We start from the raw sequence: 24,154 nt of genomic DNA on the forward strand, positions 1-24,154 counted from the left end.
CTCTAACCTCTGACTTCCTCTGTGTTCCCGCTCCCAGGGGCCAGTACTTGGATTATGAGAAGGAGGAGGTGGAGGCTCAGCCGCGGCAGTGGAAGAAATACGACTTCCACTACGACAACGTGCTCTGGGCCCTGCTGACCCTGTTCACAGTGTCCACGGGGGAAGGGTGGCCCATGTGAGTGCCCACGTGGCTGGTCAGGCTAGAGCAGAGGGGCAGCCAGAGTGGGGAGAGTAGACTCTGCGTCCGTCACTAAGCAAACACCCCCCGGGCTCTTGTACTTACCGGGTGAGACATGGCCCTGCCCTTCGAGGGTGGGCAGCCTGGGGAGCAGGAGATTAGCCAAGAGCACAGCACCGCGACCTCCTGAAAACCCTTGTTTAGTGGCTGGGGGCCGGAGGGAAGATGGGCCCCTTGGCGTCTCCTTGTGCCAGCCTCTGGCCGCAGTTAAAGGGAGTCCAAGGGATGTGTGGGTTCCAGGGGCTTCCTTTGGGGCTGAGAAGCCCACCCTTCAGAAGGCAGGATCGATGCTCTGCCAGGTGACCCTGCTCAGCCCAAGGCTTTCTGGTGACAGGTGAAGCTGGGTGTGGGCAGGTTACCTGGTGTGAGGTGGGAGAGAGCCAGGCAGCACAGGACTGCTGGACCAGGGGATAGGACCTCGGGCACACTGAGGCATCCTCTAGGAGGTTCCCCCAGTAGCCCTGAGTATAAGCCCTACTGGCGAGACAGGCCCCCGCCAGGAGCCATGGCCCTCCTGAGGAGCAGGCCTGTCCCGCACATGGCACCGTCTCTGGGCTCAGCCGCAGAAGCCTCACCTGTGACACGTGTCTCGTCTTTCCCGGGGCCGTATCCTCCTGGGCTCCCCTGATGCTTGGCACTGGTTCTTGGCCCAGGGTGCTGAAACACTCGGTGGACGCCACCTATGAGGAGCAGGGCCCGAGCCCTGGGTACCGCATGGAGCTGTCCATCTTCTACGTGGTCTACTTCGTGGTCTTCCCCTTCTTTTTCGTCAACATCTTTGTGGCCTTGATCATCATCACCTTCCAGGAGCAGGGGGACAAGGTCATGTCTGAATGCAGCCTGGAGAAGAATGAGGTAGGCGACTCCCCTCCCACTTCATCTCCTCGCGGGCTCTCCTTGGGCAGTGTAGGCAGGGCCCCTGGGCTCCCCTCTGTGTGGGAGCCACTGGCCAGCACAGGGCAGGGAGGGCTGCCAGAGGAGGCCTTCTGGATGAGGGCAGGGGGTGTGCAGGGGCTCCGCAGGGTCCCAGCTCCCCCTGCCCCTTCCTTCCTGTGCAGAGGGCTTGCATCGACTTCGCCATCAGCGCCAGACCCCTGACGCGGTACATGCCCCAGAACAAGCAGTCGTTCCAGTACAAGACGTGGACGTTCGTGGTCTCGCCACCCTTCGAGTATTTCATCATGGCTATGATAGCCCTGAACACCGTGGTGCTCATGATGAAGGTGCGTGGGGCCTGCGTGGTGGACCCCGGCGCCCGTGGGGCGGGAACCCGACTCCAGCCTGGCAGAGGGTTGGCCTCCTCCTGGGGTATGCGCAGGAGTGGGCGTCGCCCCGAGTGCTGGTCAGCTCAGGGTGCCTGTGCAACCCTGGGCCCCCAGTCGTCCGTGGGCTGAGATCGTGAGAAGGTTCTGGGAGACGAGGGGAACAGGGAGGGGGTCCCCGTGCAGCAGGCATGTGTGACAGGAGGTCATCGTGAGCCCCGTGGGGTGTCTCAGGGCAGCCAGGCCTGGGGCCAACGGTGCCCCTTCCCCGGGCAGTTCTATGACGCGCCCTACGAGTACGAGCTGATGTTGAAGTGTCTGAACATCGTGTTCACGTCCATGTTCTCCATGGAGTGCGCGCTCAAGATCATCGCCTTCGGGGTGCTGGTACGTGCCTTGGCCCCTCCTGGCCTTTAGGTGTCTGCATGTTGGCTCCCCCTCTTCAGGGGACCTTCGGGGGCCCACCGTTTGGAGCTGGGGATTCCCTGAACCCCCACAACACATGTGACCCTGGAGGGGCCCCAGGGAGGGGGCTGCCGGGGGCTGCCCGCACCTCTGCCCCCGCCCTGCTCCTGGGAGCGGGTGGGGCCGGGCTCCTTCCCTCTGATGCGTGGCCTCGTGCACTCCCACCTGAGGCGGCGCGTCTGTCCAAGGAGCTGCAGGAGGTGGCCTCTCGTCAAGAAGGCGGCGAGTGGACAGACACTAACAGACACCGGCCCCACACTAACTGCGCTTCCTTCTCTCCAGAACTATTTCAGAGACGCCTGGAACGTCTTTGACTTCGTCACCGTGTTGGGAAGTATTACTGATGTTTTAGTAACAGAGATTGCGGTAAGTAGCATCTCCTGCCCCTGCAGGGCCCCAAGTGGTTTCCTTCCAGAGGTGTTCCCTCACTGAGCCTCCAGGCCCTGATGGCGTTAGCGCCTCCTCGGAGCAGAATTCCCCACGAGCTCTGGAGATGGAAGCTCCTCTCCAGAGGCGAGTGTGGGGATGAGTTTGGGGGCGGGAGGGTGGGTGTCCTCTCGGCAAATGCTTTTTCTTGGATAAGAAATTGGTTCCCAGGAGGTCTTCCAGGCTGGTGGCCTGAGAATCACCTGGGAGCTCCATGGTAACAAGTGACCAGGAAGATAAGGATCTCCTAAATTTGTGTGTATCTAATACATGCACATCTAACAACTGGTGCTAAAAAGATACAAACTAAAACCAGTAAGAATTTAGAATATTTTAAAGTATTAAGTTTGTTTTACATATACGTGGTGTGTGTGTGTGTGTGTGTGTGTGTGTGTGTGTGTGTGTACACACATGCTGGAGATTCTTATTCTTACTAAAATACATGGATTATATCTAAAAACTGACTGAGGGCTAGAACATGAACTTGTCTCAACAAATTTGAAAGAATCTGAGTCATAAAGCGGTATTCTTTCAGCACAACGTGTTAAGTTAGAATTAAATGGCAAAAACCACATTTATTTTTCTTAGGTTGAATTCTCTAGGAACAGACACCAAGGCGAAGGTTCTTATAAAAGTTATGTCTTAGGACGTGTTCTGAGGCAGAACCCGTGGAGAGAGGTTTGGGGAGGTGGATGGGGAGAGAAGGACCAGAGGTGCCGGTGAATTGCGTCATCCCCCAGGGGCTCTGGAGACAGGGTGGGTCACACCTCAGAGCTGCAGAGTTCTTACCTCTGTGCCCACCAGTCCTCGGCTAAAGGCTGTGCCCGGGGTGTCGATTCCCAGACACCCGAGCGCCCCGAGGGCAGGCGAAGCAAGCTCTGGCCGCCTGCGCTGCTGCGGGTGAAGGGCCACGTGCAGGGTGGGGGCATCTGCTCGCAGCCCTGGCTCAACCTGGCTCTGCCCACACCTCATGTCGGGTCCCGTTGCTGTCTTCAGGGTGGTGCTGGTCACGACTTCTGGGAGGAGAGGGTTGATAGGAGGAGCAGGGCACCTGCTGCTGTGCTGGGGATTCGCGTCATCGCCGGGGTCCCCTCACCTCTGGCCAGCCCTCTGCTGCTCTGGTTGCTGGTCTCGCCAGGTGACCCAGCCCTCTGTGCTGTGTGGCCCGGGCCCTGCTTGCCATTCCCTGTGTGGCTCTGGCTGCTGTGATGGTCCAGGCACAGTTCAGACTGGTCCCAGGAACCTCTAGAAAGGCCCCGGGAGCCCCTGATTTCCAGACAGACTTCTCCCTGCCCCTGTGCAGGGGCAGCCCTGCCCTTCACACCCTGGCCAGTGTGGAAACTCTGGGGAACGCAGAGCGACAGGAGCCACCACGGCCTTCCTGTGTCCCACAGTGGAAGTGGTCTCCAGCCCCTTTGAGTCAGGACCCCGAGATGCACCTAGCCTGAATTTGTGGGGATGGTGACACAAGTCCCAGTGGGCTGCTGGAGTCATGGTGACAGGGGCCACCTCTGCTTTGGCCCCTTGCTTCCTGGATCCATGCGGTTTACAGGTCAGGCACCCAGTATGTCTGTTGGCCATCAGTTCATCTTGAAGTGCAGCACCCTGAACCCCCTGAGGTGCCCCATCAGGCCAGCTCTTTTCTGTGCCTGTAAGAGGCCATCTCAGCATTTTATCAGAGCGACACCTCCTGAGTGATGTGGAATGTGACACGCCGGTGGGTCCTGGGTCTCCTGCTCCTTTGCCCGCCCTCTGCTTGCTCTGAGTTGATGGCATGTGGCATCCCCTGTTGGTAAATCTCTGACACTAGGGCATCAGCAGAGGCAGGCCCGCACCCAAGATATAAGTGATCCTCGTTGAGACAAATCACTGTTGCTTCTGGGTGAAAGGTTCTCAGGTAGGCAACTTACCACCAAGTGGCTGAGTGACAGCTCCAGACGTGGTTCCCTGTAGAGGCCTAAAGGTGGTCTCTGCTCACTACGCGCTGGTGCTCAGTAGCGGCCGTGGCTGGATCAGCCTTGCCAGGCGCAGCCTTCATCCCAGCCGTCACAGTCATTGCCTTTGTGGGTCTGCCGTGTGAGCGGGGGCTGGGAAGACAGAGGCTTGCTGACATCTGTTGTCCACACAGCCTAAGGCGCATGGGGTTTTCGTGTCCCTACGGCTGTAGGTGTCCGGGGTGGACGTTAACATGTGATGCCTAGACCTGCACATGGTGCCCATTCCCACATCCAGAGGTGGCCTCTGCCACAAACTTTGTTCCCTCCAGAGGCCTGACCAAGCTGTAGCCTTTGCCTAGGACCCTGTGGTCCTTACCACCAGCAACTTCACGCGCGCACACACACACACACACACACGCACACACACGTGCTGTGGCGGATCGGGCACATCGCCAGAGCTCTGCCTCACCGCTGTCTTTCAGGCCGCCGCCGCCTGGGGCTCTGGTGAGGCCTGCACCAATGCATTAAGCCAGTCCCTCCATAACCAGGTTGGAGCTTTCCTCGACATTTAGTGATCATCCCATGATGTGCTGGGGAGGGGTGAGCTGAGGAAGAGACAGTGGTGCCGCAGAGGTGAGCGGTGTGGGGGCCAGGCCAGCCGTCGTGTGACGGTGCCCTCTAGGCTTGCCCAGGTGTGGCCCCGGATGTAGCACTTCCACGGTGCACTGGGCTGTTGCTGGGCTGGTGGCGCATGGCCCATGAAGACGAGCCGCCTGTGGATGAAATCCAGAGTAATCTAAAATGGATTAAATGTGAGATTGCTCAAGTAAGTTTGCTGCGTTTCATTACGGCGCCAGCAGTCCTGACAATAGACCTAACAAGGTACGCGTGCAGGACCTCTTTGTGGAAAATTACTAAGCTTTATTGGAAGATGCTAAACGAGACTTGAATAGATGGAGTTATACATTATGTTAATTAATAAGTAGTGTCAGTGCCATAGAGATGACAGTTCCTCCCAACTGATCTGTAGATTCAATGCAATTTCAATAAAAACACCAATGATTTTGTTTTTCTTTTTGTTTGTTTGTCTCTTTGTTTTGGAATTTGACAAGCTGCTTCTAAAATTTATAAGGAAGAGCAAAGGCTCCCAAATAGCCAAGATACCTAATAGTAAGAAGGTGCTCCTGGGGTGCCGTGCCAGGGAGGCGACTTCCTGCAAAGCTGTAGCAGTTTAGACCGTGTGGAGTAGCCCAAGAGCCTGGAATCAAGCCCACTTGCGTGTGGAAACTCGGTGTGTGACCATCTGTGGGCGTAACTAATGATCAGTACAGGAGAAAGAGGAATTGGGTCTTGGCTTGCACCATTCACAAAAATACTGCAAATGGAGGAAAAGACTTAAATATAAGAGACAGAAACTTTAAAGCTCTTAGAAGAAAATACAAGAGATTATTTTTAAGACCTTGAGATAAGGACTGATTTGTTAAGCAAAAAATATATATAAAGCACCAGCCATAACTGGAAAAAAAATTGTATAATATAAAATTTCTGTGTATGTATCAAAAGGAGAAAGGCCAATCCATGAACAGGGGAAGGATATTTGCGTCACATTCCTTCGTGTATACACGTTAAAATATTTATGCAGTGCCTATCATGTGCTAAGCACTATTCTAAGTGCTGGGACAGAAGATGAAAATCCCCGCTCATTCTAATGGGAAAGACACATGGTGTCAGACAGTGACCAGGGAGAAAGCAAAGCAGAGGGGGTGTGAGACACTGGGGAGCCGTGATTGTGTGCCACTGAGACGGCGACCCCAGGTCAGGAAGCCTGGGCTCGCAAGGAACCCGAGCAGGTGACAGCTGGGGGGCAGCGAGTGCAGAGAACCTGCCAGGGGTGAAGAAAGGGTGGGCGCTGTGGCTGCACAGTGAAGACCTTGCAGTCGGTAAACCTTGGCTTTTCTTTTGAGTGAGATGGGAGGATTTGGAGGGTTTTGTGGAGAGGAGTGACACGATCTGGCGTTTAAGAGCACAGCCCTGGCAGCTTTGTTGAGAATATTGTGCAGGGCACAGGCAGAGGCAGTGAGGCCAGTCAGGGCTGTCTTAGCCAGGTTCCCCCAGAAACAGACCCTGAGACAAGAATGTGGTGCACGTCGTTCACCTGGAAGCCAGCAGAGAGGCAGGCAGCCCGGGAAAGGTGCTCTCAAGTCAGCTACCGTTACTGCCCTGGGGCTCTCCCAGCAGCCGCTGTCTGCCGCGGGTTGAAGGCTGCTGGGGGGAGGGGGCCAGAGAATTATTTTTTCAGCAGTTCACCCTTCATTAATGTTAGGGCCTGGGTATTGTGTCCTGGCCTGGGAAAGCTCTCAGAAACAAAGATGTAAGTGCTAACAACTGGGTAGTGGGCCTTGGAGGATGTGTGTGCGGCCGAGTGTTACTGCTGTGAGCCAGGAGAGGAGCTGGGAGCTGGGATGCGGTCAGACATTGTCAAGTTCTGGGTGTAATTTCCAGGTAGAGCTGCAGATGGGTCGGACGTGGGTGTGAAAGATGAGGCAAGGATGGCATCATACTTTGTTGTCTGTGCGCTTGGAGAAGTGGATTGTCATTCACTGAAAAGGGAGGGAATTGTGAGGAACAGGTTTGCCGAGGACGGTCCGGCTGCACTTTGTCCATGTTAGGGTTCAGTCCTGCTGTCCTCCCAGGAGTCGTCCAGCGGGCAGCCGGAGGAGACTCAGGCCAGTGACGTACGGCTAGGAATCGTGAGCCTGTAAGATGAGATGGGATGAGATCCATGGGGGAAAAGAGCGTGAGGCCAGCATGTAGTGAGCAAAAGGCTGGAGGGCGGAGGCCTTCCAGGCTCGCGGTGGAGGTTAGCGTCCAGAACGTGCAAGGCTCTTCTGGGAGCAGAAGGTACGGTGGGGCATCTTCCAAAATAGAAAACACAAGTGGCCACAGAAAGATACTCAACCTTACTTGTAATCAAAGAAGTACAAAGTGAAACGGCACTGAGATGCCATTCCACACCCAGCGTTTGTCAAACAGAAACCCTGAGGTTGCCGGCTGTAGGCGAGGATGTGGACACTGCTGCTGGGTGTCGGTCAGCTCGGCCTCGCTGGAGGGGAGGGCGTGTGTGCCTGCCCATGGTGCCTGGCAGAGGAACCTGGAGACGTTTTCACACGGATGTTCATGGCAGCGTTGTTCGCAGCAGCAGCGGCAGAAGTGGTTTATTGACACACTGAATGGCACCCTTATCGAGAGGATGCTTCCCCAAAGCGGTGTTTGCTCAGAGTCAGAGCACAGGTTTGCCTGAGCCCAAGAGGGCCACGTACAGTCTAATCCCGTCACAGAGTTAAGAACAGGCAAGTATAAACGTGTTTTAAGAGTTTGAGGTAAAACAGTGAAGAAAAGCAATTATTAACAAGAATTAAGGATAGTTACTACATCTGGGGAAGAGAGAGACACGAAGGGCTTCCAAAGTAATGGTGACATTCCGTTTTTAGGCTGGATGATGAATATATGGATCTTTTATTACCTTTATTTAAGATACGTGTGTGTACATATACTTGCACGTATTCTTTTGTTTACGTGAGATGTTTCATGGTTTTGAAAAGTCAGTGATCTGAATAATCCAGGCAAAAAGCTGAAAGCTGCCATCTTAACGACAAAACATGGTGATTTGTTCCCCCGGCTGCTGGCCTTGCAGCATTGCCCAGGCGCCGCCCCTTCACTGTGCACCTCTTCTCACCCAGAAGTAGTTCCCCAGCGTGGTTTCTGCCTAGGCGCTCCGCCTCCTTGGGCACAGGAGTCTTTATGCCCCAGACAAAGGCATCCAGACACTGGGCTCCCAACGGCAAGGACACAGCCCTGGGGGTTTGGGCGTGTGTGTGTCCCCTCGGCAGAGGGGTGGCGGCTGGGAGGGCACCCACAGGTGGGGCAGGCAGGGGTGCCCGGCTGATGTCGCAGAGGCGCTGTCTCCCAGGGGCACCTCCCCACAGAGAGGCCCCTCAGCTGCTGGAAACTCGAGGGAGGGCGGCTTGCAGATGTTCGGGAACTTAATCCCAGCAAGACCTCCAGGGTAGCCACCACCAATCCTGGACGCCCAGCAGGGCTGGCGGGAGGGCTGAGAAGCTGCTTGGTCTGAAAGCTGAGCTGCCCCGGCCACTAGTGATTTCAGAGGGCGGTTTTCACCCTGTCCTGCCCGGAGGAGGAAAGGTGAAAGGAAGCCGTCTTGTGGATTTCGGTGTCTTTTTTTCTTTCTCCATTGTAGTCACTTCATGTGTTACTTTGTGGATGCACTTTTTTTTCCTTAGGCAAAAATATGAGTGTCAGTTCCCACCCCAGACTTAAAAGTCACCATAGAGCAACAGTCTTAACCAGGGTCACGTAGAGAACGCACTCTAAGCAAGCATAAAACTGACATTGATTTCTTTGCCTGGAAATAAAAAAGTAAGTGTCTGTGAGTCATCTTTGGATTTGCATTGCAAACAGAAATGCAAATGATGCCCCTGTCTGCATAACCTACAGATTTCAAAAATGTGTTTTGATTCGGTACATTTTATGCAAAGTTTACCAAAATCCTAAAAATTTCCAGTGAAGTGTTCAGAGTTTGAGTTTTGCTTGTGTTGGTGACTCATTTTCTCTTGTTTTGTTTCTGTTCTTGATTTGCCCTCACCTACCTGCTGACTCACGTCACGCAACCAACATACAACGCGGAAACCATGCCTCCGTCTGTATGTTGTGCGCCTGCCGCTCAAACATCCCAATTTGTAAACAATACGCAAATATCCATCCATGAAAACATCACATATAGGAGACGGTTGGTTTCATGACTTTAAATAGTTCTTAAAACTCCTCGCTTTGCTTGCTCCGGTCTTCCTCCCTTCTGCTTCCTGTCACCCCTCGCCACTGCCCTCCTGTGCTCAGAGCCCAGCTGCACCCGCCCCTCTGGCCTCTCACGCACTGTCCCGGCTCCTGGGGTCCAGCCGGGGCTTATGAGGGCCCCCCAGGGACCACCTGATCACAGGAACTGGCCTTGGGCTGAGAGAGGAGGTAGGGGCTTCTGAGTGAGAGGCAGGTAAGTGATGAGACTGGCTCAGAATTGGGGAGGTTTTGCAGGATGTGAGTTTGGACCTGATCCCCGAAAAGTCCATGGCTTCTGCTGCACAGTCATGTCCCTTCTGCTCTGTCTCCACTGGCAGACCGAGTGGACTCGGCTCTGCCCAGTGGCCTCTGACAAGGTCTCCTGTAGGGTCCTTCCTGGACGTATCTTCCGTGGGGGCCTGGCTGGGGGCACCAGGCTGGGGGGTTGGCCTGAGTAGAAAGAGGGGCACTGCCCCAGGAGGGAGCAGAGGGCTGGGCCCTCATCCAGCGTCGCTGATTCTTGTGTGCCCTGGTCAGCGAGCTTGTGTGGAGCCCGTGCAGGAGGTGTGGACGGAGCCTCCTTCCGGGTGAGGGGAGAGAGAAGATGCTGGGAGCAGAGTGAGCTGAGGCCATGACTGCAAGTTTGTGCAAAGTAGCAGATTCTGAGATTCCTGCTACAGAAAGTGAATGCTTGTGATAAAGGGCTTCACAATCGGAGCAGAAAAGCTTGAGTTTTGAGAAAAGGCTGTTTGATGCTGCCGAAATACCAGGCCACATCTTTCGCACAGGCTCTGCTCGTGGCACCAGGCCTCTGCTCAGCCCTTCCTGTCCACCCGCTCTGTGCCCTCCTCTGCCTTCATGTCAACGTCCAGGGCACTGTGCGTGTGTGGGCTTTCTCCACAGGCTTCCTCTCCTTTCTCTCTGTCTCTCTCCCGTCATCGGTCCCCTTGAGAACAAAGCTGAGTAGGAGAGCAGCTTGTCCCATGCTCTGCTGCACCTCATCCCTGGCACGTGTGTGGTCCCCGACACGTGCACAGTGTGAGGGGGGAGCACCTCATTGTGCTGTGACTCTGACCAGAGGCAGTGATGCGCTTGGATGTAGGAGACACGGGCCTCGGCCTGGGCTCCGTTTGCCTCTGTGGCGGCGTTTCAGTGCTCAGTGCACCGTAAGTTCCTTTTCTCAGGGATTCCTCACCCCCGGGCATGATGTCCTAACACCTCCATCGTGTAGAGGTGGAAGCTGGCGCTCAGTGGAGCTGGGGACCAGTGTCCCCTCAGCGTAAATCAGCTCTGTGTTGAGGGCTGTGAAGCTGACCTTTCCTGGCTCAGAGGCAGGGGCCATAAGGAGGGGCCTGGCTTGGAAGTAGGTGGGGTTGCTCGTGGGTACAGCAGAAACCATGGACTTGGGGGGTCGGGGCATGTTGCATCCACCTCCAGGGGGTTGGCTGAGGCCAGGGGTGACGGTGCGCAGCCAGGGGGAGGCCGCTCTGTGCTTGCTGCCCCTGCTGTCCCGCATGCAGTCTGCATGGTGGTGTCTGGCGGCTCGCGCACGGGTGCAGCCATGGTGCACTCAGCCTGTCACACTGTGCTTGCGGCATCTGGGGCCGCTGTCACCTCCGCCCTCACGGCTCTCTAGGGCTGTCTGTCTGTTGGCACCTGCACCCTCTCCTACGTGCCCGTGGAGCCCCGAGAGAGAAGCTGGGGAGGAGGGGTGGGACCTGGGTCTCAACAGAAAGTAGGAAGGGGCTGCATTCACGCATCCAGTAACTGGAACGAACAGCGCCTTCCGCTGCCCGCTGTGGCCTCCGTCTCTTCCTTCTTACCCAGAAGCTTATATTTCCCCCCAGTATTTTCAGGAAATCTTGTCTGTCCCAACCGTCTGAGCAAACTGCTTTGGTCTCGGCCCCTCCAGACCCACCTGCGCAGATGGTTTGAAAGCAGACACCCCTGAGGTGGCAGCTCCCCCCTTTCTGTGCTTTGCTGTCTTGTACAAAGGGTCCCCTGGCACCGTAGGCCGTCCCCCCTTGCATCCCTGTGCCCGTCCTCCTGAGGCGACTGGCTCACCTGAGAGTCCTCAGGCCCACGGGGCTCAGAGAGTGTGGATATGTCTCATCTGCCCTGAGGTTCTCTTGCCCCAGCGCGAGCCGGTGAGGGAGCTGCAGGGACACGAGTACACCCTCCAGGGTCACACCCCGAGGTCCACTTCTGCCTGCGTGCTGATCTGGGCCACAGCCGGCCCTCCTCGTGCCTGCCAACTGCCCCCTCTCCCTGTGGCACTGTCCAAAACCCGGGAGCCGTCCCCCAGGGTAGCTGTAAGCCCCTCGCCAGCAGAGACAGTCCAGAGTCCCTGGTGGGAAGCAAAGAAGCCAGCCCCTGAGACAGGCAGTGGAGGGGCGGAGTGAGGCCCGTCTCTCCACCCATGCCTCGTCCCAGCCAAGGCCAGATGAGCAGCCCTGGAGGGAGGACGCGGCTCTGCCCAGGCCCCGCCACCTCCTGCGTGAGCTCTGTCGCTGCACCTGGGCTCTTTTCTCTATTTGGCCACTGCATCTGGCAGCACAATGTGTCTAGCCTGAGCTGCTTGCATATTTCAAAGCAGCCAAGTGTGGGGAAGCTGACCTCAGCTGCGCGTGGGCACCTGGTCTCCAAGCAGACAGGGCAGGAAGCCGCCCGGGCCCGCAAGCACCCCTGCCTACTCACGGACGCCGAGCAGGGCCGTGCCCCCGAAAGGGATGGCCAGGAATTCAGACGCCCCTGGGCCAAGGTGGAAGCCTCGCTCCCGGGTCATCCGTGCAGTCCAGAGACGGTTGGGTTCGTTTGTGCCTGACTTCGACCCTTTGGATGAGGGGGCCGCGCGAGATGGCTTGGGCTCTCTGGGGCAGACACCGGGTAGTGGGCTGCAGAGGTGTCTTCCCTGGCGTGGGCAGCAGGACCCACACCACCTACGCCTCCTGCGGTGACCTGCGTGCGGGCACCTGCCCAGGCCCGGAAGAAGGGCCTGCCTCTCGGCCGGGCCCCAGGCAGGCCGGGGCCCTGCTGGCTGTGTGGTAGCCCTGCCCCTGGGCGGCTGGGATGTGCCCTGTGAGAGGCCGTCAGTGTTGGAGGCCTGGCTTCAGGCACCCTCCCCTTCCACCTGGCAGCGGGGGGCTGCTTCATGGGACTTCCCTTTGCCCCTCCCTGTGGAGGGCGTTTCTCTGATTTGCTGCATGAGAAGCGGTTTGCAAAGACAAGCTTCACTCTTGGAAGGTTTCCTGGTGGCTGATTGCTGCTTAGACTGTGAAGCGGTGACTTTTTGTTCCGTTCTCTCTCTTCACCCGCTTTTCTTTGGGGCACAGTGACTTGGGGAGGTGGGGTGGGGAGTGGCCGCCCTGCGCCTGTGGGAGGCTGGTCTCCGAAGGTCAGAGCATAACCTCTCTTCCCTGCAGAACAACTTCATCAACCTCAGCTTCCTCCGCCTCTTCCGCGCCGCCCGACTCATCAAGCTGCTCCGCCAAGGCTACACCATCCGCATCCTGCTCTGGACCTTCGTCCAGTCCTTCAAGGTGAGGCTGGGCATGGCCAGGTGCGGCCTGACCCCTCCCTTGTCGTGCAGGCTGGGGGGCTTCTGCCGCCACCGCCCGAGCGCCCTCCTCGGGAAGGCCGGGGCGGGGGCCCACACCTCCCGTGGCCCCCGTTGTCCCGTGATGGTTTGTAAGGACGCTTTCACACCTCCCGTGGCCCCCGTTGTCCTGTGATGGTTTGTAAGGACGCTTTCAGGTTTACGGAGAGTATCTTGTTTATGCTCACCAAGGGCTGAGGCAGCTTTTATGGCTTGATTTGTAGATGAAGGAGTTGACGGTAGCTTGGTGGTCAGTGGGGTGGGTCTGCAGTCAGCTGAGGCCAGTGTGGCCCCAGAGACCCAGCCACCATCCGCTCTGCAGATGAGGCTCAGGTCAGGGGGCAGGCCTCTCTCCTGGAGCTGACCTGTCCTCCCTCCTGGAGCTGACCTGCCCTCCCACCTCTCTACAGGCGCTGCCCTACGTGTGCCTGCTCATCGCCATGCTGTTCTTCATCTACGCCATCGTCGGCATGCAGGTGGGTGTGCGCGGGGCCATCGCACGATAACGATGGCACGTTCGCACTTCGGCAACGTTTCTATGAGCCAGGTGCCGTTCTAAGTGCTTTATGAACTTAATCCTCAGAAAGACTCTTCTGTGGCTGAGGCCAGGCAGTGCCACCCTTTGTGGCACCTGCCGGGGTGTGCTAGGGCGCTGGTGGGCACGATTGCTTGGGTGCTGGGCCCCCACGGCGGTGGAGTGTTTGAGCACATGTGCAGGACGCCGAGCGGCCTGCGGCACAGCAGCTGGTCATTCTTTTGGCCCAGCAGCACTTCTGAAGGACAAGCGTCCTGATCCTGTACCGGAGATTATATACTGTTGAAGGAAAAAGTCAACAGGATCATACCAGGTCACTGTCCTGGTCAAAATTAGCTTTTGTGTAACTTACCTTTATTTTGTCAAAGAACGCTTTGTCAGCTTCTTTTGGGAAAATGTTTAAAATACACAAAGCAGTGTCCCAGTTGATACTTTTGGCATCTGGCCACTTTCCAATAGTAGGGATGGGAGATGGACTCAAATGTTAATTTGTAGTGGAAGGAGACAGTGTCTAAAGGTTAGCTGAAAACTGATTTTTAAACTCTATTTCCAGGGGTTGAAAAGTTGTCTTGCTTAAAATCTGCTGAGATCTGATGCTGTTTAAAACAGACATATATTTTTTCTTGCTTTGGTATGTGGGCATACAAAGACATATGTCACTGATCTTTATTTTTTTTATTTTATTTTTTATTTATTTTTTACATCTTTATTAGAGTATAATTGCTTTACAATGGTGTGTTAGTTTCTGCTTTATAACAAAGTGAATCAGTTATACATATACATATGTTCCCATATCTCTTCCCTCTTGCGTCTCCCTCCCTCCCACCCTCCCTATCCCACCTCTCCAGGCGGCCACAAAGCACCGAGCTGATCTCCCTGCGCTATGCGGCTGCTTCCCACTAGCTATCTACCTTACATTTGGTAGTGTATATATGTCCATGCCTCTCTCTCGCTTTGTCACAGCTTACCCTTTCCCCTCCCCGTATCCTCAAGTCCATTCTCTAGTAGGTCTGTGTCTTTATTCCTGTCTTACCCCTAGGTTCTTCATGACATTTTTTTTCTTAAATTCCATATATACGTGTTAGGATATGGTATTTATCTTTCTCTTTCGGACGTACTTCACTCTGTATGACAGACTCTAGGTCTATCTACCTCATTACAAATAGCTCAATTTCGTTTCTTTTTATGGTTGAGTAATATTCCATTGTATATATGTGCCACATCTTCTTTATCCATTCATCCAGTGATGGACACTTAGGTTGTTTCCATCTCCGGGCTATTGTAAATAGAGCTGCAATGAGCATTTTGGTACATGACTCTTTGAATTATGGTTTTCTCAGGGTATATGCCCAGTAGTGGGATTGCTGGGTCATATGGTAGTTCTATTTGTAGTTTTTTAAGGAACCTCCATAGTGTTCTCCATAGTGGCTGTACCAATTCACATTCCCACCAGCAGTGCAAGAGTATTCCCTTTTCTCCACACCATCTCCAGCATTTATTGTTTCTAGATTTTTTTGATGATGGCCATTCTGACCGGTGTGAGATGATATCTCATTGTAGTTTTGATTTGCATTTCTCTAATGATTAATGATGTTGAGCATTCTTTCATGTGTTTGTTGGCAGTCTGTATATCTTCTTTGGATAAATGTCTATTTAGATCTTCTGCCCATTTTTGGATTGGGTTTTTTTTTTGTTATTGAGCTGCATGAGCTGCTTATAAGTTTTGGAGATTAATCCTTTGTCAGTTGCTTCATTTGCAAATATTTTCTCCCATTCTGAGGGTTGTCTTTTGGTCTTGTTTATGGTTTCCTTTGCTGTGCAAAAGCTTTGAAGTTTCATTAGGTCCCATTTGTTTATTTTTGTTCTTATTTCCATTTCTCTAGGAGGTGGGTCAAAAAGGGTTTTGCTGTGATTTATGTCATAGAGCGTTCTGCCTATGTTTTCCTCTAAGAGTTTGATAGTTTCTGGCCTTACATTTAGGTCTTTAATCCATTTTGAGCTTATTTTTGTGTATGGTGTTAGGGAGTGATCTAATCTCATACTTTTACATGTACCTGTCCAGTTTTCCCAGCACCACTTATTGAAGAGGCTGTCCTTTCTCCACTGTACATTCCTGCCTCCTTTATCAAAGATAAGGTGACCATATGTGCATGGGTTTATCTCTGGGCTTTCTATCCTGTTCCATTGATCTGTCTTTCTGTTTTTGTGCCAGTACCATACTGTCTTGATTACTGTAGCTTTGTAGTATAGTCTGAAGTCAGGGAGCCTTATTCCTCCAGCTCCGTTTTTCGTTCTCAAGATTGCTTTGGCAATTCGGGGTCTTTTGTGTTTCCATACAAATTGTGAAATTTTTGGTTCTAGTTCTGTGAAAAATGCCAGTGGTAGTTTGATAGGGATTGCATTGAATCTGTAGATTGCTTTGGGTAGTAGAGTCATTTTCACAATGTTGATTCTTCCAATCCAAGAACATGGTATATCTCTCCATCTATTTGTATCATCTTTAATTTCTTTCATCAGTGTCTTATAATTTTCTATATACAGGTCTTTTGTCTCCTTTGGTAGGTTTATTCCTAGATATTTTATTCTTTTTGTTGCAATGGTAAATGGGAGTGTTTTCTTGATTTCACTTTCAGATTTTTCATCATTAGTGTATAGGAATGCCAGAGATTTCTGTGCATTAATTTTGTATCCTGCTGCTTTACCAGATTCATTGATTAGCTCTAGTAGTTTTCTGGTAGCATCTTTAGGATTCTCTATGTATAGTATCACGTCATCTGCAAACAGTGACAGCTTTACTTCTTCTTTTCCGATTTGGATTCCTTTTATTTCCTTTTCTTCTGTGATTGCTGTGGCTAAAACTTCCAAAACTAGGTGGAATAAGAGTGGCGAGAGTGGGCAACCTTGTCTTGTTCCTGATCTTAGTGGAAATGCTTTCAGTTTTTCACCATTGAGGACGATGTTGGCTGTGGGTCTGTCATATATGGCCTTTATTATGTTGAGGAAAGTTCCCTCTATGCCTACTTTCTGCAGGGTTTTTATTATAAATGGGTGTTGAATTTTGTCAAAAGCTTTCTCTGCATCTATTGAGATGATCATATGGTTTTTCTCCTTCAATTTGTTAATATGGTGTATCACGTTGATTGATTTGCATATATTGAAGAATCCTTGCATTCCTGGAATAAACCCCACTTGATCATGGTGTATGATCCTTTTAATGTGCTGTTGGATGCTGTTTGCTAGTATTTTGTTGAGGATTTTTGCATCTATGTTCATCAGTGATATTGGCCTATAGTTTTCTTTCTTTGTGACATCCTTGTCTGGTTTTAGAATCAAGGGTGGCCTCATAGAATGAATTTGGGAGTGTTCCTCCCTCTGCTATATTTTGGAAGAGTTTGAGAAGGATAGGTGTTAGCTCTTCTCTAAATGTTTGATAGAATTCGCCTGTGAAGCCATCTGGTCCTGGGCTTTTGTTTGTTGGAAGATATTTAATCACAGTTTCAATTTCAGTGCTTGTGATTGGTCTGTTCATATTTTCTATTTCTCCCTGATTCAGTCTTGGCAGGTTGTGCATTTCTAAGAACTTGTCCATTTCTTCCAGGTTGTCCATTTTATTGGCATAGAGTTGCTTGTAGTAATCTCTCATGATCTTTTGTATTTCTGCAGTGTCGGTTGTTACTTCTCCTTTTTCATTTCTAATTCTATTGATTTGAGTCTTCTCCCTTTTTTTCTTGGTGAGTCTGGCTAATGGTTTATCAATTTTGTTTATCTTCTCAAAGAACCAGCTTTTAGTTTTATTGATCTTTGCTATCGTTTCCTTCATTTCTTTTTCATTTATTTCTGACCTGATTTTTATGATTTCTTTCCTTCTGCGAACTTTGGGGTTTTTCTGTTCTTCTTTCTCTAATTGCTTTAGGTGCAAGGTTAGGTTGTTTATTCGAGATGTTTCCTGTTTCTTAAGGTAGGATTGTATTGCTATAAACTTCCCTCTTAGAACTGCTTTTGCTGCATCCCATAGGTTTTGGGTCGTCGTGTCTCCATTGTCATTTGTTTCTAGGTATTTTTTGATTTTCTCTTTGATTTCTTCAGTGATCACTTCGTTATTAAGTAGTGTATTGTTTAGCCTCCATGTGTTTGTATTTTTTACAGATCTTTTCCTGTAATTGATATCTAGTCTCATAGCATTGTGGTCGGAAAAGATACTTGATACAATTTCAGTTTTCTTAAATTCACCAAGGCTTGATTTGTGACCCAAGATATGATCTATCCTGGAGAATGTTCCATGAGCACTTGAGAAAAATGTGTATTCTGTTGTTTTTGGATGGAATGTCCTATAAATATCAATTAAGTCCATCTTGTTTAATGTATCATTTAAAGTTTGTGTTTCCTTATTTATTTTCATTTTGGATGATGTGTCCATTGGTGAAAGTGGGGTGTTAAAGTCCCCTACTATGAATGTGTTACTGTCAATTTCCCCTTTTATGGCTGTTAGTATTTGCCTTATGTATTGAGGTGCTCCTATGTTGGGTGCATAAATATTTACAATTGTTATATCTTCTTCTTGGATCGAACCCTTGATCATTATGTAGTGTCCTTCTTTGTCTCTTGTAATAGTCTTTATTTTAAAGTCTATTTTGTCTGATATGAGAATTGCTACGCCAGCTTTCTTTTGGTTTCCATTTGCATGGAATATCTTTTTCCATCCCCTTACTTTCAATCTGTATGTGTCTCTAGGTCTGAAGCGGGTCTCTTGTAGACAGCATATATATGGGTCTTGTTTTTGTATCCATTCAGCCAATCTGTGTCTTTTGGTGGGAGCATTTAGTCCATTTACATTTAAGGTAATTATTGATATGTATGTTTCTATTCACATTTTCTTAGTTGTTTTGGGTTCGTTATTGTAGGTCTTTTCCTTCTCTTGTGTTTCTTGCCTAGAGAAGTTCCTTTAGCATTTGTTGTAAAGCTGGTTTGGTGGTGCTGAACTCTCTCAGCTTTTGCTTGTCTGTAAAGGTTTTAATCAAATCTGAATGAGATCCTTGCTGGGTAGAGTAATCTTGGTTGCAGGTTTTTCTCCTTCATCACTTTAAATATGTCCTGCCAGTCCCTTCTGGCTTGCAGAGTTTCTGCTGAAAGATCAGCTGTTAACCTTATGGGGGATTCCCTTGTGTGTTACTTGTTGTTTTTCCCTTGCTGCTTTTAATATGTTTTCTTTGTATTTAACTTTTGACAGTTTGATTAATATGTGTCTTGGAGTATTTCTCCTTGGATTTATCCTGTATGGGACTCTCTGTGCTTCCTGGACTTGATTAACTATTTCCTTTCCCATATTAGGGAAGTTTTCAACTATAATCTCTTCAAATATTTTCTCAGTCCCTTTCTTTTTCTCTTCTTCTTCTGGAACCCCTATAATTCGAATGTTGGTGCGTTTAATGTTGTCCCATAAGTCTCTGAGACTGTCCTCAGTTCTTTTCATTCTGTTTTCTTTATTCTGCTCTGCAGTAGTTATTTCCACTATTTTATCTTCCAGGTCACTTATCCGTTCTTCTGCCTCAGTTATTCTGCTATTGATCCCATCTAGAGTATTTTTCATTTCATTTATTGTGTTGTTCATTGTTGCTTGTTTCATCTTTAGTTCTGCTAGGTCCTTGTTAAATGTTTCTGGCATTTTCTCTATTCTATTTCCAAGATTTTGGATCATCTTTACTATCATTATTCTGAATACTTTTTCAGGTAGACTGCCTATTTCCTCTTCATTTGTTAGGTCTGGTGGGTTTTTATCTTGCTCCTTCATCTGCTGTGTGTTTTTCTGTCTTCTCATTTTGCTTATCTTACTGTGTTTGGGGTCTCCTTTTTGCAGCCTGCAGGTTCATAGTTCCCGTTGTTTTTGGTGTCTGTCCCCAGTGGCTAAGGTTGGTTCAGTGGGTTGTGTAGGCTTCCTGGTGGAGGGGACTAGTGCCTGTGTTTTGGTGGATGAGGCTGGATCTTGTCTTTCTGGTGGGCAGGTCCACGTCTGGTGGTGTGTTTTGGGGGTGTTTGTGGACTTATTATGATTTTAGGCAGCCTCTCTGCTAATGGGTGGGGTTGTGTTCCTGTCTTGCTAGTTGTTTGGCATAGAGTGTCCAGCAGTGTAGCTTGCTGGTCGTTGAGTGAAGCTGGGTGCTGGTGTTGAGATGGAGATCTCTGGGAGATTTTCGCCGTTTGATATTATGTGGAGCTGGGAGGTCTCTTGTGGACCAGTGTCCTGAAGTTGGCTCTCCCACCTCAGAGGCACAGCACTGACTCCTGGCTGCTGCACCAAGAGCCTTTCATCCACACGGCTCAGAATAAAAGGGAGAAAAAGTAGAAAGAAAGGAGAAAGAAAAAAAGAAAAAGAAAGAAGATAAAATAAAATAAAGTAACATAAAATAAAGTTATTAAATAAAAAATAATTATTAAGAAAAAAAATTTTTTTAAGAAAAAAAAGAAAGAAACGGATAGAACCCTAGGACAAATGGTGGAAGCAAAGCTATACAGACAAAATCTCACACAGAAGCATACACACTCACAAAAAGCGGAAAAGGGGAAAAAATCATAAATCTTGCTCTCCAAGTCCACCTCCACAATTTGGGATGACTCGTTGTCTATTCAGGTATTCCACAGATGCAGGGAACATCAAGTTGATCGTGGAGCTTTAATCCGCTGCTCCTGAGGCTGCTGGGAGAGATTTCCCTTTCTCTTCTTTGTTCACACAGCTCCCGGGATTCAGCTTTGGATTTGGCCCCGCCTCTGCGTGTAGGTCGCAGGAGGGCGTCTGTTCTTCGCTGAGACAGGACGGGGTTAAAGGAGCCGCTGATTCGGGGACTCTGGCTCACTCAGGCCGGGGGGAGGGAGGGGCACTGCGTGCGGGGCGGGCCTGCGGCGGCAGAGGCCGGCGTGACGTTGCACCAGCCTGAGGCGCGTCGTGCGTTCTCCTGGGGAAGTTGTCCCTGGATCCCGGGACCCTGGCGGTGGCGGGCTGCATAGGCTCCCCGGAAGGGAGGTGTGGAGAGTGACCTGTGCTCACACACAGGCTTCTTGGTGGCGGCAGCAGCAGCCTCAGCATCTCATGCCCGTCTTTGGGGTCCGCGCTTTTAGCCGCGACTCGCGCCGTCTCTGGAGCTCCTTTAAGCAGCGCTCTTAATCCTCTCTCCTCGAGCACCAGGAAACAAAGAGGGAAGAAAAAGTCTCTTGCCTCTTCGGCAGGTCCAGACTTTTCCCTGGACTCCCTCCCGGTTAGCCGTGGTGCACTAGCCCCCTGCAGGCTGTGTTCACGCCGCCAACCCCAGTCCTCTCCCGGTGCTCCGACCGAAGCCCGAGCCTCAGCTCCCAGCCCCCGCCCGCCCCGGCGGGTGAGCAGACAAGCCTCTCGGGCTGGTGAGTGCCGGTCAGCACTGATCCTCTGTGCGGGAATCTCTCCGCTTTGCCCTCCGCACCCCTGTTGCTGCGCTCTCCTCCGCGGCGCCGCCGAAGCTTCCCCCTCCGCCACCCACAGTCTCCGCCCGCAAAGGGGCTCCTAGTGTGTGGAAACCTTTCCTCCTTCACAGCTCCCTCCCGCTGGTGCGGGACCTGTCCCTATCCTTTTGTCTCTGTTTATTCTTTTTTCTTTTGCCCTACCCAGGTACGTGGGGAGTTTCTTGCCTTTTGGGAGGTCTGAGGCCTTCTGCCAGCGTTCAGTAGGTGTTCTGTAGGAGTCGTTCCACGTGTAGATATATTTCTGGTGTATCTGTGGGGAGGAAGGTGATGTCCGCGTCTTACTCTTCTGCCATCTTCCCCTCGTCCCAAAGCCTGGTCTGTACTTTTGATGGATAGATGATGATTCGTACATTTTCATCTGGATTCCAGAGTTTAAGCTGCTTAGAGTTAGGGACTCATTTGCATTTCTAACCTTGAAAGAAAGAAATTAAAATGGATAGAAAACCCATTGTGATGTTTGCACAGAAGTGTAAAGAGAAAGATTCAAGTGACGTATCGTAATATCAGTATAATTACTGGTTTGGAGTCACTGATGAGAGAGTGAATTTTAAAACGCTTCCCTTCTTCCGTCTGGCAGAGCCCACCAAGACTTAGCTCTGGGTCCCCCCCTTTTACTAGTCACTCTGGGAGATCCCTGGACAGGCTCAGAGCCAGAGCCAGCGCACGCTGGGCCGTGGGACAGGGATACATTTGCCTCTCCAGAGGTTTTCTCTACCCTGGAAATGCACAGACGCTGCTGGAGCTGGAAGCCACCAGCCCCGGCAGCAGTGGTGGCGGCTTCTGTCGGGGTTATCTGGCTCAGGGCAGCGTCCTGTCCCATGTGGGTGCACACGTGCACACACACCGTCTCCTGCCCGGCTGCAGCTCCTGAAGACCCAGCAGCAGTGGTCTGCAGCCTTCTTCTCCACTTCAGGTGTTTGGAAACATCGCCCTGGATGACGACACCAGCATCAACCGGCACAACAACTTTCGGACGTTTCTACAAGCCTTGATGCTGCTGTTCAGGTGCGTTGTGGGGAGGTGGGTCCAGGCTCACTGGCTTCTTCACTCAGGATGGGACCACCCCCCAGCCCTGGTCACACTGGCTTCTCTGCAGCAGACCTTTCCAGTTTCTCTTCTTTCCCTGCTTGTTCTTCCCTAAGGGCTCCTGGGCCTCAAGACAGCCCGAAGGGGAGGCCCTGAGGAGGTCAGCCTGAGAGCGCCAGGCCGGGCCCGCCTCCTCCACCTTGTCTCTGCTCCCTGGCGGCAGCTGCAAGGCCTCCAGTGGGGCTGCAGCCCGAGAGGTCTGGGAGGACAGAAGGTGTCCAAAGGGCTTTTCTTGGTGTGCCAGCCCCAAGCTTCCCGTGTGCTCACCTTAGTGATTCTGGGGATCTGTGCCATCAGGAGGAGCAGGGCAGTGGAGCGCTGCTGTCAGCAGCTTGTACCCGCTCAGTGGCCCAGGGAACCCAACCGGCCAGCAGTGCCGTTCTGATGGGAGCTGCACTTCCTGAGGCTCGGGGGTGCAGCCAAGGGGAGCACCAGGGCGGGGCCTGGAGGAGCACAGGCTGGTGTCCGCTCAGAGGCCTCCCTGCGCGGATGTGTGTGGGACGGCTCCCCAGCCATGGCTGTCAGGCGTGGACGCCCGTGGGCTGGGGCTGTCCACCCGCCTGGCTTGAGAATGCACTTGTGGGCGGAGGCCAGAGAGTGGAACGTGTCTCCCTCATTTCCCATGACCCTAGGAGGGGAGAAAAGAGCTCTTTGTAGTGACTTATGGTAGAGGGGTCCTGACAGCACACCCTGCCTTGGGCCCTTTCCTGAGGTTTCACCATCTGTGTTCACTTATGTAAATGCATCGGGCGGGCTGCTGCCAGGCCCACCCTTGGGGACCCCCAGCACATCTGGCCCTATGCGTTTTGGGCACCGTGGGAGTTCTTCTTTATATGGAGGGTGAGCTCAGACCAGGCCTGCTTCACTGCGCTGCCTGGACAGAGTTTTCCACTTGTTCTTTGCAGCAGATGAACAAGCATCCTTAGGCTTCTTACACTTTCCCCAAATAGTGCCGTTTCTCTGGACTTTAGCTATTACATTAACTTTATTTCTTTGTTTATTAATAGCCTGCCTTGTGCCACAAAAGATATGAAGTGAGCCTTGGTTTTAAGCCTTTGATCTCAAAGATCTCTCTTCCTTCCTCATCTGGTGTCACATGTGGGCACCCTCGTCATTCAGGCCTGGCACGGGCTGAACCAGCTGTTGTCCATAGGGAGTGGGCCCAGCTTCTGCCCAGGGCTGACCACATAGGGGCACAGGGGGGACCCAGGCCTCTGGCCCACCTGCAGGTCTGGTGCACATCTGGCCCCTGGTGCGGGCCTCACACACAGAAGCAAAAGTCCACGCAGGAGGGGCCTCTGTAGTAGCTGCTCAGGGTGGGGGTGTTCTTGATGTGTTCGAGAAGCAGTAGAAGCTGGGGTGGCTGGTGTGGGGTGAGGTCAGGGAAAGGGCAGGCTGTGGGTAGTCATGTGGATTTTAACTTTTGCAGGGAGTGAGGGGGTCATTGAGGGGTCATTGATCTTATCCCTGGGCTGCTGGTGGGGAGTGAGCATCCAGTTAAGAAGCTGTTGCAGCAGCCCAGGGAGGTGGGGGTAGCACGTGTCTGGCTGGTTTGAAGGCCGATGAGCTGATGATCAGGACACGGTGAGAGAGGAGGCGAGGGTGACGCCCGCGTGTTTGGCCCGAGCAGAGGGAAGGGTGGAGTCCCTGTGTCCTGAATCCAGGAAGACTGGGCGGCGGCTGCCGGGAAGGAGATCTGAGCCCACAGAGGGGAGCTCGCCATGGTGCTGACTTCTGGTGCGGTGGATTCTTTCCCGTAGCTAGTGCTTTCCCAGTTATGATCAGCTTGAAAAGCTAATGCCAGAGGCTTCTTTTTAAGAAGCAACATCTGATACCCAGACCTCACACGTGTGCGGGATCCCTGTGGGAAGGAACCCAGCTCTCCTGAATTCCCAGGCTCCCTCCCAGGGCCGGTCCTGGGCCTTCCTTCCTGGGCCTCATGCTCTGCCCTCTTCTCAGGAGCGCCACTGGGGAGGCCTGGCACGAGATCATGCTGTCCTGCCTCGGCAGCCGGGCCTGCGACGCGCTCGCCAATGCCGCTGAGTGTGGGAGCGACTTCGCCTACTTCTACTTTGTCTCCTTCATCTTCCTCTGCTCCTTTCTGGTGAGTCCCGGACACTGTGCCCATCCCGTCGCCTGCGTCTGCTGGTCTCAGACCGCCTTGGGCCCCCCTAGTCTCTTGCTGGTCCCTGATTTTGATCCATGTCACATGAAAGCTGATTCCACATCGATGGTCCTCGTTTCCCCAGAGATGAGGACCTCGTTAATCCT

The 24,154-nt window shown here is 52.2% G+C and overlaps 1 protein-coding gene across 4 annotated transcripts in view; it reads left to right on the forward strand.

Annotated features, from left to right (window-relative positions):
• Window positions 1-24,154, forward strand: part of CACNA1B (calcium voltage-gated channel subunit alpha1 B) — a 191,510-nt gene that overhangs the window by 141,763 nt on the left and 25,593 nt on the right. For 2 of the 4 annotated variants that reach the window (XM_089914094.1, XM_089914096.1), the window contains exons 27-36: window positions 38-175; window positions 892-1,093; window positions 1,297-1,461; window positions 1,777-1,887; window positions 2,248-2,331; window positions 9,130-9,135; window positions 12,602-12,718; window positions 13,185-13,250; window positions 21,711-21,802; window positions 23,843-23,987. In XM_089914094.1, the coding sequence (XP_089770220.1) occupies window positions 38-175; window positions 892-1,093; window positions 1,297-1,461; window positions 1,777-1,887; window positions 2,248-2,331; window positions 9,130-9,135; window positions 12,602-12,718; window positions 13,185-13,250; window positions 21,711-21,802; window positions 23,843-23,987 (1,126 nt within the window). The remainder of the gene's footprint in view (window positions 1-37; window positions 176-891; window positions 1,094-1,296; window positions 1,462-1,776; window positions 1,888-2,247; window positions 2,332-9,129; window positions 9,136-12,601; window positions 12,719-13,184; window positions 13,251-21,710; window positions 21,803-23,842; window positions 23,988-24,154) is intronic. The other 2 variants (XM_089914093.1, XM_089914095.1) reach the window with 1 other exon arrangement.

The sequence above is a fragment of the Delphinapterus leucas genome, chromosome 6 (assembly GCF_059928025.1).
Source record: "Delphinapterus leucas isolate spDelLeu-1000000601 "Yukka" chromosome 6, BTC_Dleu_Yukka2, whole genome shotgun sequence".
Taxonomy (NCBI): Eukaryota; Metazoa; Chordata; class Mammalia; order Artiodactyla; family Monodontidae; genus Delphinapterus; species Delphinapterus leucas.